The sequence below is a fragment of the Megalobrama amblycephala genome, linkage group LG7 (genome assembly GCF_018812025.1).
Source record: "Megalobrama amblycephala isolate DHTTF-2021 linkage group LG7, ASM1881202v1, whole genome shotgun sequence".
In the NCBI taxonomy this organism is placed as follows: Eukaryota; Metazoa; Chordata; class Actinopteri; order Cypriniformes; family Xenocyprididae; genus Megalobrama; species Megalobrama amblycephala.
In genome coordinates this window covers 21,319,045-21,339,105 of record NC_063050.1, presented here as the reverse complement: position 1 = coordinate 21,339,105, position 20,061 = coordinate 21,319,045, and the positions used below count along the sequence as shown (strand labels likewise).

The window sequence follows — 20,061 nt, the reverse complement described above, 5'->3', positions numbered from 1 at the left end:
GCACAATAATCTAGAAACAACGTGAATCACAACTGAAGCAGCAAAACACAACATTTATGTCACTACCGAATTCTTTTGGCCACAGCTGTGTGTGTTTATACATTTATCTTTCACCTCAGTGAATGAATGAATTATGACTACAGCATGGTTTCAAATTGATTCTGAACTGAGAAAATGGGAAAAATTACCATTTTTTGCACATATGAAATGCAATAGTCATTTTTGGTGTTGCTTGGTTCTAGCAGGACCTATTTAAATAAGAAAAAGATTCCAAACTATTTTTTATAATTTTTGTGACAGAGTAAAAAAAAGAAAAGAAAAAAGAAGCACAGAACTTATAAAACATAAGACATCTGTAAATTGTGTTTTAATATAAAAGTGTTTCATTACTGATAATGTAATGCCATTTTTAAATTAAAATATAGAGAAAATCTAATTAAATTGTACATTTGTTTTAAGAACATTGTAGTGATCATCTCTAATTTATTTCATAATAGAAATGCTGCTATTTTAAAACTAATGGCAGGTAAAATTTAATTTTCAAGTAGCCTATCAGTAGCCTATCACATATCACTCGAGGTGAATAATACACAACAAGCTCTGTTTACAGTATCCACACACAAACAATGAAAGTTTCATGGCAGAGTCAGGTTGTCACATGATGTTTTCACATGACCTCACGCATCGGAAGTTCAGTGCTGCTCGCGAGTGAATGCTTGTAAACATGCGGTAACCGGAGAAGAACCCGTCAATTAACTACAGAGGAGCAAAAAAAGCCTGCCAAACACATTCAGGTCCCATTGTGCTGTGAACCGAACTGGGATTTTAATGCCGACAGCCTCTGCACGTGATTTTAAATCGCTGACATGGCCGCAGTGGACGCGAATAAAGCCAACATTTCCTCCGGTGAGTGAGAGACAATATAATGCTTGCGATGCGACGATTATGAACGATTATAATGAAGACTTTTAGTGCGTCAGTGAGGTGTTAGACAGCAAAAATGGCTCTATAGTCCTGAATTCGTATAAAGTGGAAAACAAAATAGTGCTTTTATTATTATTCTTTGTGTTGTACATGTGTAATATATATGCTATGTACAAGAATATCAAATGCCAAAGACACAGGAGTTTGATTATCACTGGTCACGAGCGCAGGATAACTCAGTATTTGTGCTGTTTTTAGCCTCAGTCTAGTATTTGACGTTTGTTGGAAGATTTTGTGGTTTGGATGATTCACAAGGTCTGATAGACTGCTGTGTTAGTGGATTATGTATGTGATGTATTTTCCACATGCTTGTTTTCGTTTTTTTCTTCCTCATTTGTGTCCCTTTGACTTTATTTCTACAGTTATAATACACCATAATACAGAGTTCTGATGTTATGTTTATGGGGTAAAGCTCGCTGAATACTGTGTAAACCAGTACATTTGCCACCTGTTTTCATTTTCATTTCACTCGGTTTATGATGACCATAAAATCACTAAATGTTAGGAGGATATAAACCTGATCTGCTCAAAAAGACCCAGTGATTCAGTTTCGGATATCTTTGGAGTTGTGAATTGGAGGCGTGTAGATTTTTAATCTGTTTTATTCCACAGCATTTATCTTGAGTTCTTTATTTTGAATGGCTGACAGATGTTCCAAGGTCCTACTGCACATTTTCTATCCATAGTATTCAATTAGGTATCAAACATCCTGCCACAATATTGCCGGAAAACACAATTTCAGGGCCAAGAAGTAGTTCCAGGTTTGTCGACCAAAATACAGCTCCATATCATTTTCCAGACTAATAATAGCAGTGACTTTGAATGTTTAAGCAAAGTTTCATTAAATTTTTTCCAGTAATTTGCTTTAATGTTTTTATCTTCTTAAAGGAATAGTTCACCCAAAAATGAAATTTCTTTCATGTATTATTCACCCTCATATCATTCCACACCCGTAAGACCTTCGTTCATCTTCGGAACACAAATTAAGATATTTTTGATGAAATCTGTGAGGTATCTGAACCACACATAGGCAGCAACATCATTGCACCTTTTGAGGTCCAGAAAGGTAATAAAGACATTGTTAAAATAGTCCATGTGACTACAGTGGTTCAACCTTAATATTATGAAGTGACGAGAATACTTTTTGTGCATAAAGTCTGTTCTGCAACGTAACATCCACTTTTCAGCATCCAATCAATTCACAATGGATTAAAGCAAGCTCTACAGTTTTTTTTTTTTTTTTTTTTTCTGGCCAATTGTGCTGTTTCACTGAAAAGTATACTAGGAAAATGGGTTGAGAAAATGAATTCACATTGAATACAAAATTTGTAATCAGTTGGAAAAGGGGCATTTTTGGTCACAGTGAAGTGTGTCCAGCCCACTCATCTGTCACATCTTACCCACACTAGCTTTTCCAAAAGTTTCTCGTCCACACTGTAACTTAAATAATTTTTATGCATGCGTAAAACATAATAAAAGCTCACTGAGATGATACCGAGAGACCAGACGTAATAAAGTTCTCATGCTATTCTTCTGACACGATCATTTTATTAACAAAATATTCTAACACTTACTGGTGCGTCCAGGTCACACTCAATCGCTATTGCATGGATGGTCTAAAACCCAATTGCCCTCATGTTTTGCCGCAGGACAGCAATTGCAAGTACATTTTCCGTCATATTTGCAGGAATGTAATATGAAGAATGTGAAAGTGAATAACATATAACTAGCACATGCCGGTATAACCATAGCTATCTATGGGTACAAGTGTGCGCCACATGACTAAACCTGCATCATCGTTTTCGAATACCTCCGTTTTAACAGTCCACACTATAACGCAAATATTAAATTTTTAAACTTATCCACTTTTAGGAGTGTCATTAAAATGCTCAGTTTTCTCAGCACAAAAATGCTGTCTTATTGTGGACGTCTGCGTTGTACACACAGCCTTAAATGTCAATGATTTCGGCTTTTCAAAACCATTTACTACTTTTTCTGTTTTGGCCGAATATTTTCAGTTGCTGAAATTTTTGTGCATGACTAGTTTTTTTTTTTTTTTTTTTCATATTATTTCAATTCATAATTGTGTATCATGTACCTTAGACATATATGGATCTTTTGTTTGGTTGCTTTGTGTGAGGGTGTGTGTAGTACACGAGTGGCCAAGGCAGAAGGACAACCCCTGATGTCATCTCTCATAGGGTTATTATAACATGCTGATAGTCATACCCTTGACATATTATGACAGCAAGAGCGTGTGAGGAGCCATTGTACACCTGTTATCAGGAAACATGGCTACCTGTAAAACAGGACGGATGAGATTTTTCTTGTTATTTTTCGCATTTGATTGACTCTATCACTTGCTGTCAAACTCCAGTGTTCATGAGCGGCTTCAGACCCTCATGTGTGTTGCGATTTTGCTGTCAAGATTCTTATCACTCCAATAGACCACATCAAAAATCTTCCTGTTATACAGTAACAAAAATCTCATGTATTTGAGGCATTGTGTTTTAAGGCAAGATTCTAGTAACTCGGCTGGGACAGACGGACCGGCACACAGATCTGCTGCTAGATGAACAATGAACGATGGTTTTGATTACAGAGAGAAGTGGTAACTCTACCAATAGGTAGAGTTGCATAAGCACTCTCTCCATTTTTGCTTAATCATGCAGTGATCTGCAGGTCAGATGTTCAAGGGAGTAAAGAAATTGGGGAAACCTCAGTTGCTCAATGTGGATGTTACAGGAACTTGGAAATTCGAGAGAAATATAAATAGTGTATTTAGTATCTGTACTTTTCTGCTATGTAGTATGAAATTTCCTATTTGTCAGCACATACACGCTTGTGATCATTAATCTCATTTGAGTGGCTGACCCACTTACTTTTGTCTTTTGTATTTCACTTTCCTTTCAGTCTAGATTAGGTGTTGTCACTCTGGATTGTGATTTATGTGGTATTTATGAGGCATGAAAAAAGGTGTTCCACCAAATTTCCGTTACATATGTGGGTGTAAATGTGTAAAGTACATCTGAATAAATCTGAATTGGAATAAAACTGAAGTTGCAATATGGCTTGGTGCACTGAAAAAAAAAAAAAAAAAAAGGTTGTCAAATAATCAGCTGTGATTTCATTAAATAAATATATGTGCAACATGTTTAAGAGTAGGGCTGGGCGATATATCGCATGCGATTGTCACGCGCATTTCGTCAGTAAAGCCGGTTCCCTGATTACCGCTAAATCGCCATCACCTGCTTTCAAATGGAGCGACATTTAATAGACAGAGCCGTAGTTCACTGATAAGCCACGCAATATCGCGTTCATATCGCAGATGAATCGCCTTCGATAATGAACGCGATATTGCGTGGCTTGTCAGTGAACTACGGCTCTGTCTATTAAATTTCGCTCCATTTGAAAGCAGGTGATGGCAATTTAGCGGTAATCAGGGAACCGGCTTTACTGACGAAATGCACGTGACAATTGCATGCGATATATCGCCCAGCCCTATTTAAGAGCAAAGCACATAATGCTCAATGCTGCTCCACACAAGTTCATCTCTGCATCTGCTGAGTTTGGGTTGTATTTGGGAACGTAACATGTGCCAACCATCTTCCCAAACTTGTAATGGGAAGCACCTATAAACCGGCTGAAAATTTAAGAGCTCGTTGCATTGTTTTTGCCAAAATAAAAGCTCTTTGGTTTGAAGTTTTAAAAAATAATATTACCATATTACCATTGTTAATTTACAGTTGTATTGTAAAATAAAATTAGTATTTTTTTTTTAAATACTTTAGTTTTTAAATTCACTGTGAAATATTGCAATATATTTCTTATTTTGTTTAATATTTTTTTTATTTAGTAGTAATATGATGAATAATATGAAAATTATTACCCTATTATTGTTATTATTATTATTATTATTATTATTATTATTATCATAGTCAATTGGGGGCCAAATGGCGGTTATGCGCAACAAACTACCGTTTTCTGTAAAAAAAGGTTGCATCGCTTCCGGTTCATGTCTTTTGTATGTGCTTCTTTAAATATAGAGCTGTTTTACTCAAGATGCCTTCAAAGATGAGCATAACTGATGTCCATCACATGCATATTGATATCTAAAAGTGTTTTATTTTTCTTCTTCTCACTTACATTTAGATATTTAAATCGAATAACCAACAAGAAAAATAACTACAAACAACCCTTTTTTAATCAGATTTTAAATCACAAACAATTTTTAGCTGAAAAGTTGAAACAATTACCCCCCTACCTTGTAGTCATGTAATTGAGATAAAGACCTTTAGAGCTGCACGATTAATCATATCGCAATCGCAATCGCGATGTCAAGCTTGTGCGATTATATGACGCAAAATGCTGCGATTTTATGAAATAAAATAATAATAAGTTAATAAATAAATAAAAAAAGAAAAAAAATACATGTGTGGACACAACAACCCATTATCTGAGAGCTGTTTGCCCATTTTATACACCACTAATAAAAAGAAGACCAGTCAGTTTCAGTTTAGGCATTGGCATGTGTGGCGCGCATGGTCATGACTTTTCCGGTGTGCAGCGCAGAGAACGGGTAAAGATGGATGCGGAGCAAACGGTCACTGAACTGGTGGCAAGAAAAAACGCTACCTCTGTTATATGGCGATATTTTGGCTATAAGATTATAAACCCAGATTAGTAGTGGTTGAAGAGGAAAGAGGATTTAATTCGGTATCGCTCGCAGCGCTGTTATCGGTGCGTACATGACGCACATACATACAAGGCTCGCGCGCGCACAGAGAGAGAGAGAGGCGCGTTATAGCTCGCGAACTCCAAATTGATTTCTCTTTCGCGTCCTCAGTGCACTTGGATGGTCACATACACGCATTATGTCAGTCAAAATACCCCTCTCAGCAAGTATTCATGTAAACACATTCAGTTATGTCTTAATTGAACGAGGTGAGAATTCGGATGTATATCTGTCCGATGTGTGCGTGCATGTCTTACTCTTAAAGTGACAGCAACCTATAAATACCTGCTGTTGTCTGTCATGTAAATCAAACAACAAAACACAGCTTTAACAAAGATTAATCTATATTAAATTTATACAATGAACAGTGTCATTTTACATTTAATTATTACATTTCTGTGCATGAAAATTAATACTACAGTTAGACCTTATACTTTATTTGTAACTTTATGTAGTATTTATCTATGCTTGTTGTAATTGGTGTACAGTATTTGTTCTTTTTACAGTCTGTTCACTTGCCTTTAATAATGTATTATTTAGGCTAGCAGTTATGCTATGGTATCAGAATAGTTTAAGTGGGCTAAGTAATAAATGCAAAGTTAAGTTACCCCCATCCAATTTTTTTTTTTTTTTTTTTTTTTTTTTGTGCTGATCCGAAAAATGATCCGATCTGTGACATCATAACCGTGATGTGATCCGAACTTTGAGTTTTGTGATCCGTTGAACCACTACAGATTAGTAAAGAAACAAATATCTTAAATGGGATTATAACAAGTTTGCAGTAATGCAAAGATGTTATTTAATTTCATAAAAATATTTTAATTTGAAAACGCTGTGCATTTGTTTGCTGTTGTTGCTAGTTTGAGTTGAGAAATACACATTTCAGCATTATCAGTAATCTGTGTGTGTATTTTCATTGAGAACCAAGCAAGATGACTCATGATACTATTTGTTTATTATATCGCTATCGCAAATCGCAATCGCAATATTGACCTCAATAATCGCAATATGACATTTTCCCCAAATCGTGCAGCCCTAAAGACCTTTATAAAACAGAAATTCACAGAATTGCTCAAGAAAGACACATATATAAATATTTTAGCCACCACTTCCAAAAGACATATTTGGTTCAATAACATGGCGTGCATATTTTTTGTGTCCAAGTGCATTATTTCCTTTTTAATTTAATTTGATAAATAATATACATCACTTTATTCTATAAAACCTTTTTAGTTTGAATTTATTTTTAGTGCATTTAAATAATACATATTTTATGTTTATCTTAAGCCCCCAAAATGTCAGGTGGTGCAACTGTCCGAACAAATGAACAGACTAAGAAAACTATTTAAAATGTGTCTTAATAATAAAAAATGAAAAACTAAATACTATGGCACCATTTAGGTTTGAAACATTGAGGAAATTTATAAATATCACTAGTTTTAAAGCTGTTGAGATAATTGAAAAACTTTTGGTCTAGCAATTTGTATATTCTCAAATGTCAGGGTGGCACAACTGCAAACATGGCTCTTTTATTATGAATTGAAAAGGTAATAACAGTAAATATGATAATGCATCATCCAAAGAACTCCAACTGATCCAGCAGAGTGAAAAGGTTTGTAGATCTCTCTCTCTAATACTAGTAAAAACTGCTCATTTTTAAGTATGGCTGGTTGGTACTCTTTCTATGTCAGGTCAGGTGGTACAACTACAGTATATATACATACAGCTATTTGGTTGTACTGCCTGACATAAAACAGTCAAAACTCAAAATTGCTTAAACACATTGTTCAAGACCCAAAAATATGCATTAAATCAGTTTTTAAAAGATTTTTAAAAAACACATTTTTTGAAGCTTTATTCATCAAGGCCCCATTTTCTGTAGTTTCAGACTTAAAAATGATTTTGGGAAGTGTTTAGTCAGTGATTTTAAAAAAGTGATGTGGAAAAAGAAAGGAAGGAGCAAAGCATAATTTTTGACTGTGCTTATAGAACAGCAGTACAGGAAGTGCAGTGGCAGGATTGACATCATTGACACTTTTATTGTAAGAAATGAAGACAAAAAAGAGACAAAATCCAACATTGATTCACAAACCAGCCATGCTACTTTAAAGACGTGTCCTTGACAAGCTAATGAAGCTAACCAGCCTTAAGGCCCTTTCACATGACTTGCACCACCATGTTATGGAGTCAAACGTCAAGATTTGATGCTTGCATTGTTATGCCATGATCAAAGTTCAGCTAATTTCAACAGTTCACAGGGCAGTGCACAGAAGTCATAGAATAAAGTCATACAGAAAGTAAGTTTTGGTGTTTGCTATGTTAAGTGTTTTGTGTTCCTCTTTCACTTTCTTGCTACCTGGCAACCACATAAAATCCTATCCATGAACCATGATACTATGTGCAATGCTTTTCAGGAGGTCAAATCGGTGCATGATGCTTGCGTTGATTGGTACAATGAAGCCTCAACAAGACTGTTGTTTCATAGATCAAATTCACACCCTCACATTTTTTTTGTGAAGTCTTTGACAACCCACCCAACCACCTATTCCTCAAGTGATCACACATCACTTTGAAGAAGAGAACACTCGTCAGATCTCAAGTGTCGGGTTGTGCACGTATAGGCTGTCTCTGACTTACTCAAGTAGACTGAAGTTCACGTCCTAAGGCTCTAGTTAAGACCATCTTCTCTTTCAACTGTCTTTTATTTGTCTCTTACTTTTAAAGGTGCCCTAGATTCAAAAATTTAATGTACCTCGGCATAGTTAAATAACAAGAGTTCAGTACATGGAAATGACATACAGTGAGTCTCAAACTCCATTGTTTCCTCCTTCTTATATAAATATCATTTGTTTAAAAGACCTTCGAAGAACAGGCCAATCTCAACATAACACCGACTGTTACGTAACAGTTGGGATCATTAATATGCACGCCCCCAATATTTGCATATGCCAGCCCATGTTCCCAACATTATGAAAGGCATTAGACAAGGGCAGCCAGTATTAACATCTGGATCTGTGCACAGCTGAATCATCAGACTAGGTAAGCAAGCAAGGACAATAGCGAAAAATGGCAGATGGAGCAATAATAACTGACATGATCCATGATAACATGATATTTTTAGTGATATTTGTAAATTGTCTCTCTAAATGTTTCGTTAGCATGTTGCTAATGTACTGTTAAATGTGGTTAAAGTTACCATCGTTTCTTACTGTATTCACGGAGACAAGAGCCGTCGCTATTTTCATTTTTAAACACTTGCAGTCTGTATAATTCATAAACACAACTTCATTCTTTATAAATCTCTCCAACAGCGTAGCATTAGCCGTTAGCCACAGAGCATAGCTTCAAACTCATTCAGAATCAATGTAAACATCCAATTAAATACTCTACTTACGCGATTAGACATGCTACATGACGAACACTTTGTAAAGATCCATTTTGAGGGTTATATTAGCTGTGTAAACTTTGTTTATAGCTGTTTAAGGCAAGCACAAGCTCCGTGGGCGTGGAGCAGGAGATTTAAAGGGGCCGCGCTGCATAGATCGTATGTGATGTAAATATGAACTCAAATTCAGTTAAAAAGTTCTGTTTAGCATCTGTATATATTATGTAAGACTCTTTTGTTCACTAAGGCTGCGTTTATTTGAGCGAAATACATTAAAAACTGTAATGTGAAATATTATTATAATTTAAAATGACTGTTTTCTATTTTTAATACATTTTAAAATTATTCATGTAATGGCGAAGCTAAATTTTCAGCATCATTACTCCAGTCTTCAGTGTCACATGATCCTTCAGAAATCATTAATTTATTATTATCACAGTTGAAATATTTGCCTAGTAATGCCTAATATTTTTGTGTAAACTGTGATACATTTTGTTCAGGATTTATTGGAAATAGAAATCTTTGGTATCATTATAAATGTCTTTACTGTCACTTTTGATCAATTTAATGCATCCTTGCTGAAAAAAAGTATTAATTTCTTAAAAAAAAAAAAAAAAAAAAAAAAAAAAAAATATATATATATATATATATATATATATATATATATATATATATATATATATATATATATATATATATATATATATATATATAGCAAAAAGACCATTTACTTTGTGATTTATCCAACTGACACTATCCGTCTCTCTCTTTCTCTTTCAGAAGACGATAGGTTACTGTTTCCGGTGACTTGCTATGGTTCGAATGACTGCATGGATGAGTATAGTAACCCCAGCCCGACCCCTCCAACAGATGGCTGGATAGGTGCTGACCATGAAGAGGAAGCACTGCGCAGGAAGTTAAAGTATTTCTTCATGAGTCCCTGTGAAAAGTACCAAGCCAAAGGCAGAAAACCTTTCAAACTGGGTCTGCAAATACTGAAGGTTCTTATAGTAACTATACAGGTATTTATTTTTTCTTAGATTTTCTAGTGTTGTTCTCTTTCTAGGGCTTGTATGCTCAACCCACTGCTTATTGAAGACAGTGTTGCAGGTCATAGTCTCAGTTTTCCCCCAAATTATTCTTTAACCACTATGATATTCCCTACTATGGGTCCATCAGAATTAACCTTTGGTTTTGCACTCTGAAGTGTCACAGAGTTTGCTAGGTTGGCTAGTAAGCATGAATTTCTAGAGAGATTTAAGCCACAACTTGAAACCACAAAGGACATTATGAGGACGTGAGGAAATGTGGCTCAATGTGCAGCAATTTTAACTATTCAATTCACTGTTGCACAGGAATAAAGGCGAAAATATATACATATATATTATACTCTCTCACTCTCTCATATATACTATTTTTACTTTTATTTGGCACTTAGCAATTGTTAATTTATACAAATTTGTTCTTTTTTGCTTTGTCATGATCTCTAGCTGGTACTTTTTGGCTTGAGCAACGAGATGGTGGTGACGTTTAAAGAGGAAAACACAGCCTCGTTCAAACACCTCTTTCTCAAAGACTACGCTGATTCAGATGACGCACTTGCTGTTTACACACAGAGTGATGTTTATGATCACATGTTTTACGCAATTGAACAGGTAATGTATCATTTTGACATTGACACATACACCAACTCTTATTCATATGGCTGCTTTTATCACTGCAATTATCTTGTAATTATTACTATGAAACTAATGGATATATTTTGAGGGCTATATTTGGGCAGAGAGCCCAGTGAAGTCATAACACAAATTTGTTTTCTGAATTTATACTTTTAGGACAAAATGTATTCCATAGCAGCTGGTCATGTTTTTTTAATGCCTTATATAACGCCCTTTCTTTTCACTTATCTTTCAGTACCTGGCTTTGCCGGAGATGACAGTGGGCCGCTATGCATATGTGTACAATGTCGGTGTGAACGGGAGTGCGCTTTCTCTGTGTCAGCAGTATTATAAAAAAGGCAGGATCGACCCAGCTAACGACACCTTCATCATCGATCCGCATGTGGTCACAGGTGATTTCCTTTTTTTCCTCCTAGTTTGTTCAATTGTTCAATCATTGTTTAATATACCTATGCAGGTGTGTATGGGATCAAGGCAAAGACTTAATCAAATTGCAATATTAGTTTACTAGCACTCATAATTGATAATAGTTTACTAGCACTCATTTTTTGGTTTATTAGTACTGATTAAAACTTGATAAAACTAAAAGACCATGTCATTTCCTCTTTTTGCACATTGTTGTTACTTGCAGTTCCTTGTTACTGAGAGCACCACAGGAATCACTTTCTCGTGTTACTCTAAAAAAAAATCATCTGATGACCCTGTCGGCCACTGAGGCTGTTTTAGGTGGTAAAGAATCTCTCTCTTCCTCTCTGTAGACTGTGTTGGCGTGAATCCTTTGTCCACTCCCACAGTAGGTCTGGGCCGTGATTACAGGAACTTCACCCTAAAGTTTCACAAGTAAGTTAAACTTGTTTTTTTTGTTGTTTTTTTTTTACTATAAGTTTAATCTAAAACTGCAATAAACACTCTCTCTCTCAGGCTCATTAATGTCACCATACAGTTCCAGCTGAAAGCTATAAATCTTCAGACCATCATCCACAATGAAATTCCCGACTGTTACACTTTCTTCATCACAGTGAGTTTGCACATGAAATGTTACTTTAACCAAATAAAAAAAAAATCTATCTATCTATCTATCCATCCATCCATCCATCCATCCATCCATCCATCCATCCATCCATCCATCCATCCATCCATCCATCCATCCATCCATCCATCCATCTATCTATCTATCTATCTATCTATCTATCTATCTATCTATCTATCTATCTATCATCATCAACCTATCTATCTATCTATCTATCTATCTATCTATCTATCTATCTATCTATCTATCTATCTATCTATCTATCTATCTATCTATCTATCTATCAACCTATCTATCAACCTATCAACCTGGTTTTTTGTTTTGTTTTGGGCCTATTGTATCTAGTATTTTTTTTGTATTCCAGTAATTTTAGTTTTTGACCCTGTGTGTCTAGATTTTCCAATTGGCCAAGTAATTTCATTTTGATACACAACTAATAATGTTTGGTGCATAAGTAATAATGTCATTTATACACACTCACTGGCCACTTTATTAGGTACACCTTGCTAGTACCGGGTTGGACCCGCTTTTGCCTTCAGAACTGCCCTAATTCTTCATGGCATTCATGGCATTCACACACAAACTAATAGTTTTATGTTTCTATATATATTTGTATTTACTGTATAAAATGTTTATATTTTATGCTTAGATTCTGCTGGATAACAAAGCCCACAGTGGTAAAGTTAAGATCAGTCTGGATAATCAGGCCTCCATAAAGGAATGTAAAGACCCAAGTGTGTCTGGTCACGGTAAGATTCTACTACTATTCAGTTCACTTTTCAGATCAATTTTATGGGATTTTCTTATTTTTTTTTTACATTGTAGATAATCTCTATATACGCTTGTACACAAGCTGTCTCTCTGTCTCTAGCTGATAGTTATGCTCGAGTGTGGTTTGATGTGACGGTTGGAGTGGTGTGTATTTTCTCTCTGCTCCTCTGTGGTCGCTCTATCATCAGAGGAATCATTCTTCAAAATGTAAGATATTGCATCAAACAATTCTACATTAATACACCAAAGATCACTCGGTGAATCCTGTCCTAATGTTCTCTCTTCAGGAGTTTGTAAAGTACTTTAAGACCTCTCTGAAGCGTGATGTCTGTTGGGGAGACAGAATGGAGTTCATTAACGGATGGTATATTCTGCTCATCATTAGCGACGTGCTCACTATCACAGGCTCCATAATTAAGATCGGCATTGAGCTAAAGGTCAGTCAGTGCTGATGAGCCTCAGAAAATAGAAATTTATAAAAACCTTCATGTATATGGAGGTGAACAAAGAACCATTGCATTAGGTCACCACAATCACTGATACTTTATGATACTTTGTTTCAACCCTCAGAACCTCTCGTCGTACGATGAGTGTGGGATCCTTTTGGGCACCTCGACGTTATTGGTTTGGGTTGGAGTTATTCGCTACCTCACCTTCTTTCAGAAGTACAATGTGAGAGACAAACACACCCACACACTAGTGTACATGCGATTACACTGGCCATTTACACATTTAAATATTCCTTTAACTTTAGAGAAAAAAGAGCTGAATTTACTGATTTTTATTTATTACATTATTTTTAATAAGGTTGCTGATGTGCAGTTTGGTTGAAAAACTGCTTAACCTTATTCATGCTGTATATTTGAGAAAATATATCTTTACCAAGCCTGGAACTCTTTCAAATTCTGGAATAAATGCACCACAGTTTTTTTTTTTTTTATTTAAATAACAACTTATGCAAAAAAAAACAAAATAAAAAGAGCAAGCAATGCATTTTTCACTCATTAAATGCACCTGAAATGTGACCACATCTCTAGAGCAGTTGTGTTTGTGAAACAATTGAGATGTTTTTTAGGATGTTGAATTTGTGTACTAATATGGTGTTTTCCTTTCTCAGATTCTCATTGTCACATTACGAGCTGCATTCCCTAATGTGATCCGGTTCTGTTGCTGTGTGGCGGTGATATACCTCGGTTATTGCTTCTGTGGGTGGATTGTGCTAGGACCATATCATGTTAAGGTATACAACTTAAGATTAAATTAAGCATAATTCAAATAATTCAAAATAATTCAGTATGGTAGTACATGGAACATGTTCAGAAAGATGGCATATTTAGTGTAGAGTAAAATAAAGAATATGTCCAGTTGGTTATTAGAAGTATTCCCCTTTCACAGGGTCAATTTGTTTGGCAGTTTTATATATAAACATATATTAGCAATCTTTTTGGCATTATTATTTTGTTTAAGAATATGACGTAATAAAACCGTAAAAAGGTTTATAGTGTATATACCTTTAAGTTTGGAGTCAGTAAGATTTGTTTTTTTGAATGAAATTAATATTTTTATTCAGCAAGGATGCACTTAATTGATCAAAAGTGACAGTAAAGACACTTTTTGTTATTGTTATAAAAGATTTCCATTTCAAATAAATGCTGTTCTATTTAACTTTTTATTCATCAAATAATCCTAAAAAAAACGTGTCACGGTTTCCACCGGGAGCACAACTTTTTTCAACATTGATAATAATAAGAAATGTTTCTTGAGCATCAAATCAGCATATTATATTGATTTTTGAAGGATCATGTGACTCTGAAGACTGGAGTAATGATGCTGACAATTCAGCTTTGCATCACAGGAATAAATTACATTTTAAAGCATTAAATTAGAAAACAATCATTTAAAATTGTAATAATATTTTACAGTATTATTGTTTTTACTCTATTTTTGATCAAATAAATGGAGCCATTGTGAGCATAAGAGACTAAAATATCTTATCATCTAGAAATTTGAATGTTAGTGTATTTGATTATGTACATAAGCAAATGTACATGTCTTCTCGCTCATTATCTATGGCATGTGGTATTTCCTCAGTTCCGCTCTCTCTCGCTCGTGTCAGAGTGTCTTTTCTCTCTGATCAATGGAGATGATATGTTTGTGACCTTTAGTGGCATGCAAGAGAGCAGCATGCTGGTCTGGGTCTTCAGTCAGGTGAGTTTAACCCTCAAATCAGGTACATGCATGTCAAATGCTACAGAATTCAGATCAATAATTTGCTCTGTTTTTTTGCAGGTTTACCTTTACACGTTCATCTCTCTGTTCATTTACATGGTGCTCTCTCTCTTTATCGCTCTCATCACGGGAGCTTACGAGACCATCAAGGTAAGAGTGAGAGATGAGTTAGATAAAGAGATTAAAATAAAATAAAAACATGTTTTTGTTCCTCGCACATGCACAAACAGGAATGTCTTCATAGAGAAACTTTCATTTTAAAACTTTGAATTCATTAAGGTTCTATTTTTTAATCATATTTTATTTTTAGTTTGTTTTTAATCTAATAAAAGTGTCATTTTCTTATCATTCTCTTTTTTTTTTTTATTTGTATTATTGTAAATTATAAATAGTTTTTTCCCAATTAACTCGAGAAGGTGACAGATAGTACAGAGTGTAAGATGATCCAAACAGCTTGAGTATGGTAATGTGATATCCTGTCTTTTCCATTCAGCATCAGACTCAGGAGCCGGTCCATATCACTGACCTGCACGCGTTCATCGCCGAGTGCACTGACACGCCCTGCTCTGGAAAGTTCCGCGGGATCGAGACCTCGCCCTGCTCTTTCTTCTGCTGCTGTGACAGGTGTGTCACTATAGAAACAAAGAAAATGCCTCTTAAAGTTGACAAGAAATGGAAGTTCTTCCCTATTGAAACTTATATCTAAGTGAAAACGTAGGGCGGGACTTTGTGTCCATGGGGAATCGATTGTTGTTTGCTATTGCTGTGATCTCATGTGAGTGACAGGTTGTCCCGCCCTTGTGCCAGTAAACACATTATCAGAAAAAAGATGTCTCTGCAAGAGGGAGGGGAAGTTATGAATTAAAAAAATATGATGTGCACACACTGCATGAATAAATCATTTAAAATAAATACAGCATTATTCCATATAAAAACAAGAATTGTCAATTTTGATTTCATGGTGACTTTAAAATCAGAAATTACAAAGTAGTGCCACTAATTAACTCAAATTGACTGCATACTGTTACATTAAAAATAATTAGAATATAATAGAGAAGGGGCAGAAATAATATTTGTCCGCCCACTTTTATGGATGTGGGAAACTGTCCAAGATGTTACAAATATGATGGCCCAACTTGCAGATGCACTATTGTAAAAGTTTACTTACAGTAAGGTGTACCAATCCACAGTGCAATCCATATTTGCAGTGATAACTATTTACAAAAAAAAAAAAAAAAGAACCTGCCGCCAAGTAACAAACTTGGAAAACAAACAAAATAGCAAAATTTGTGTATTAAAGTCAGCATGAAATTAAAATATTTTCTAAATGCATGTTATAGATCTTATGGTGAACAATTCATCTATGCATATGTTTCATCCATTTAAACCAGTGAATCGCAACCTTTTTGATTTAATTTGGCCCACTAACAAAATGAAGCCCTCCCCTTGTATAACTAGAAAGAATATTTATTTTACTCATTATAAAAACAACAAAATACTAAGTAATATCTTTTTTTGTTTTAGTTGTTTTAGCTTATTTTAAAGGGTTAGTTCACCCAAAAATGAAAATTCTGTCTTTAATTACTCACCCTCATGTCGTTCTACACCCGCAAGACCTTCATTCATCTTCAGAACACACATTGATATTTTTGATGAAATCCGATGGCTCAGTGAGGCCTGCATAGCCAGCAATGACATTTCCTCTCTCAAGATCCATTAATGTACTAAAAACATATTTAAATCAGTTCATGTGAGTACAGTGGTTCAATATTAATATTATAAAGCGACGAGAATACTTTTTGTGTGCCAAAAAAACCCCAGAATAACGACTTTTCAACAAGCTTTACGAATCCTTTGTTTTAAATCAGTGGTTCGAAAAGTCATTATTTTGTTTTTTCGGCGCACAAAAAGTATTCATCTCAGTAATCCAATCAACAGCCGATGCAAAGAACCGCACTTTTATTTTTTAAATAATCCGTTACACTTGGATGTACATCACAGTATAGAAGAAAAGGTTAGTTTTTATCACAACTTTAAACTGGGATAATAGAAAATATTTTACCCAAAAAAATTACACTTCACTTTTAAATATAACTGAAGGCTGTAATTGTGTCTGTTGGTGTAACCTTGCAGAACCACCACGTATGAAGACGTCCTCCTTGTCAACTAGTGAAGTCCTGAGGCTTGAGGCCTGACTGCATCTCCCTCTGCTGGTCACACTGCGGTAGTGCAACAAGACAGAAGCCAGTGGAAAGCTCCAGACAAAAAGTCGCAGCCGCTTCACTTTGGACCTGAAGTAGAGAAGAGCATATATGATTTTTACTGAAGAATCGCTTCAATCTGAGAAAATTACAGTTTTACCTCAACTTGTATTTAGTTTTAACTTAATTCTGGAGGTTGCCAAACGCAGCCCAGTGCCCTCTCTTAGTCTGTACTGATTAAAACGCTTAGAAGGTTTGACTTGAAAGACAGATAACAAACTGCACACGTGAAGCCGATATGTACAGTAATCATTCCCTGAATGTTGATCCCACATGTTCGTTCAGTGCACGTGCTGTGGTGTGCAAGTGGGTCATCAGTCGCCAATACTGAGAGACATAGTGGCGTGTGACGGTGGTCAATGACTCATAACTATTGAGTGATTCATATCAGTGAGTTACAAACATCTAGTCACGTGTAATGTCTGCAACAGAAAATGTTTCTAAAGGAGACTGAACTGGCAGACCTATGTGTTTAGCAGCAAAAGATGAGGAGACCATGTGTTTAAACACAATCAAGCTTTGGTAAAGTTGGCTCTTATTCAGCACTTAGAGCAGAAACAGCACTCCCCGGTGTCTTAAAGTCACCTACACTTACCCATAACAAAAATACCCGCTCTGCTAGTATGAATTCATACTCAGAATGCCTCAAAAACTTGGCCTTAACACTCTCCTGATGTGTATAGATGGCTATAATACCTCATTGTTGGATGTGATGTTGAATAGGATGATTCAGTAGTTTTTTTTTTTTTTTGAGCTTTTGATACACAAGTTCACCACCTCTATAATTTTTCAAAATACTGATTCATTGTTTTATATGCAGACTCAATCAAATCACAAATGAAATCATAGCTCCACCCTTGCTGATCTAGTATTTTTTAGAGAAATACAGACTCACAGCTCCTCTCCATCAGCTTTGTTTTAAATACCAGATCCTTCAAGTACGTTATTATTATAAGATAGCTGGCCAGGGCACAGAGTTCTGTTACCATGGTGACAGATTAGAACAATAGAACCCATCAAAAATGCTTGATCCATATCATGCATGAGTCTCACTTCAGAGGACAAACAAGCCTGATTTTATCTTATCCATTATACTTGACTTACAGAGAAGCAGGTATAAATATTTAAATTCTAGGGCCTGTGCAAGCCATTTACTCAAGTACAGAATAAGTGGGACCAGTCATATTATTTTGATGTCAGCTTTATGGTTTTCTTTTTCATTTTAATTATCCTGTATTATTTTAATTTGTGATTCAAACATGTTCTAGTGTACTTGTATTGTGTTGGCTCTGATGCTTTTCTGTTGATGAATTTTAAGCGCACAATCTGCAAACACAATATATCTTCTATTACTTACATGTGAAGTTGCACCAAGTGATGTTCAATGTTGAGTGTCTCAACATCATGTCATATGATGTAGATGTGTACCTGAAATATTTCATATTTCATTTTATCCTGCTAATTGTTTGATTTTTTTTTTTTTTTTTTTTTTTTTTTGATGGTTTATAATGGACAGCTTGTGCAAATACTTTGCCATTTTACTGTCAAAAACATGCATTTTAGATCAAATGATGTAGAAGAATCTACTGACCTTCAAACTGGAGGATTTTTCATTTCCTGTTTTTTTTTTTTTTTTTTTTTTTCGTTTTAAACACTTGTAAAAGTGTCATTGCACATTTTTTTTTCCTGAACTTTGTTCTTGACAGGGTCATATGTGTTATTTTAATGTTCATATGTATATGTTCAATACAGAGATTTTCTTATGTCTGTTTAATATAGTCACTTTTTCTTTTTTGCTGTTATACATATAAACATGTAGTCATTCATTACTATACCATATGACCACTAGGTGGTATAATGAGAGCATTTATTTCCCCACAAATCTGAACAATTTCAAATTTAAGGTAGTGTCCGAGGCACCTAAATTGCTCTAGTAAAATATTAAAGTTCCTGAAAAAACTGATTTGTAAAAATATTTGGCCAAGAAGAACGGTGTAGAGGTGTGTTTGTAGGCATGTTTGAATAGCTGGTCTAAGCAGGTGCACTAGCCAGTGTACATTGTTTGACATGGCTATCTGAAACCACAGAAAGAGATTACACACACTGTTCAAACAGAGCAAACCCCATCAAATTCTGATTTCAGACTTGTGGCCATTGATAACGAGAGAACAGTTCTATAAAGGCCTGCTTTACGATTCTCAACCTGCTGCTGGAGTCTGAATATGAGCCACACCCAGCTATTCAAACACTGAACAGGAAGAGATTTCATTTAACCACCTCAGTTAGTCCATTGTGATGACAGGTCTAACAGCAGTATAACAAGAAAGATAATCTTCTGAGACTCAAACTTAATTCGTATTATCCATAATAATTTCTGTGATGCTTAATGTATTCAGAATATCCACAATCTTACATTCTCAGTTAACCGTATAAGAGTGAGGATAACAATTGTCTGTCTTATGTAGACTAAAACTGTAAGGAGGTTCAGTGATGTTGATGTTATATGATATGATTGGCTTCACCCATTCAGATTAGCCTACTAAAGACAAAGCAGATCCTAAATAAAACCGGTTTAGACAAGAAGAGCAATGTACAGTGCACAGCTGCGGGCCTGTGAGAATCACTCTTTCACAAAGCTTCCTTTTGAGATATTCACTATTCACACTAAAATGTGTTTTGTCTGTTTTTTCTCCCTCTCATGTACGTACACACAAATCAAGTGTTGCTTGTCCATCAATGATCCTTTCTTTGTCTAAACAGGATGAAGTTTGCTGTCATTCTCACTGCCTGAATACTTTTAGGCCATGAATACACATTTTTTATGCACATTTTAATACACGATTTAATCCCTCTTCTCTTTCCCAGCTGTTTTTAAAGAATTTCATAAGGGAGTGTAATAAATTACTGACGTAATTTCCTGAAGGACATGTGCGCCCACGTTTTCAAATAAGTCATAACTCTACAATAATGACAAAACCAAAATTAAT

At 35.2% G+C, this 20,061-nt stretch overlaps 2 protein-coding genes across 3 annotated transcripts in view; one reads left to right on the top strand and one right to left on the bottom strand.

The window, feature by feature from the left end:
- Window positions 1-622: 622 nt before the first annotated feature.
- Window positions 623-18,852, top strand: mcoln1a (mucolipin TRP cation channel 1a). Of its 2 annotated transcripts, none has more exons than XM_048196496.1 (15): window positions 623-906; window positions 9,885-10,126; window positions 10,595-10,759; window positions 11,019-11,175; window positions 11,542-11,623; window positions 11,705-11,801; window positions 12,463-12,562; window positions 12,667-12,791; window positions 12,872-13,021; window positions 13,155-13,256; window positions 13,702-13,824; window positions 14,676-14,792; window positions 14,874-14,963; window positions 15,307-15,437; window positions 16,947-18,852. In XM_048196496.1, exons 1-15 carry the CDS (start codon window positions 867-869, stop codon window positions 16,981-16,983), a joined length of 1,758 nt encoding a protein of 585 aa, XP_048052453.1. In that variant the 5' UTR covers window positions 623-866; the 3' UTR covers window positions 16,984-18,852. The 2 variants fall into 2 exon arrangements, with proteins under 2 accessions (XP_048052453.1, XP_048052454.1); XM_048196497.1 differs by having other exon boundaries at window positions 624-906; window positions 12,685-12,791.
- lg7h19orf67 (linkage group 7 C19orf67 homolog) overlaps window positions 16,756-20,061 on the bottom strand; it is a 33,715-nt gene continuing 30,409 nt past the window's right edge. Inside the window, exon 9 of the mRNA XM_048196501.1 lies at window positions 16,756-17,104. Coding sequence (XP_048052458.1) covers window positions 17,094-17,104 — 11 coding nt within the window. The 3' untranslated portion in view covers window positions 16,756-17,093. The remainder of the gene's footprint in view (window positions 17,105-20,061) is intronic.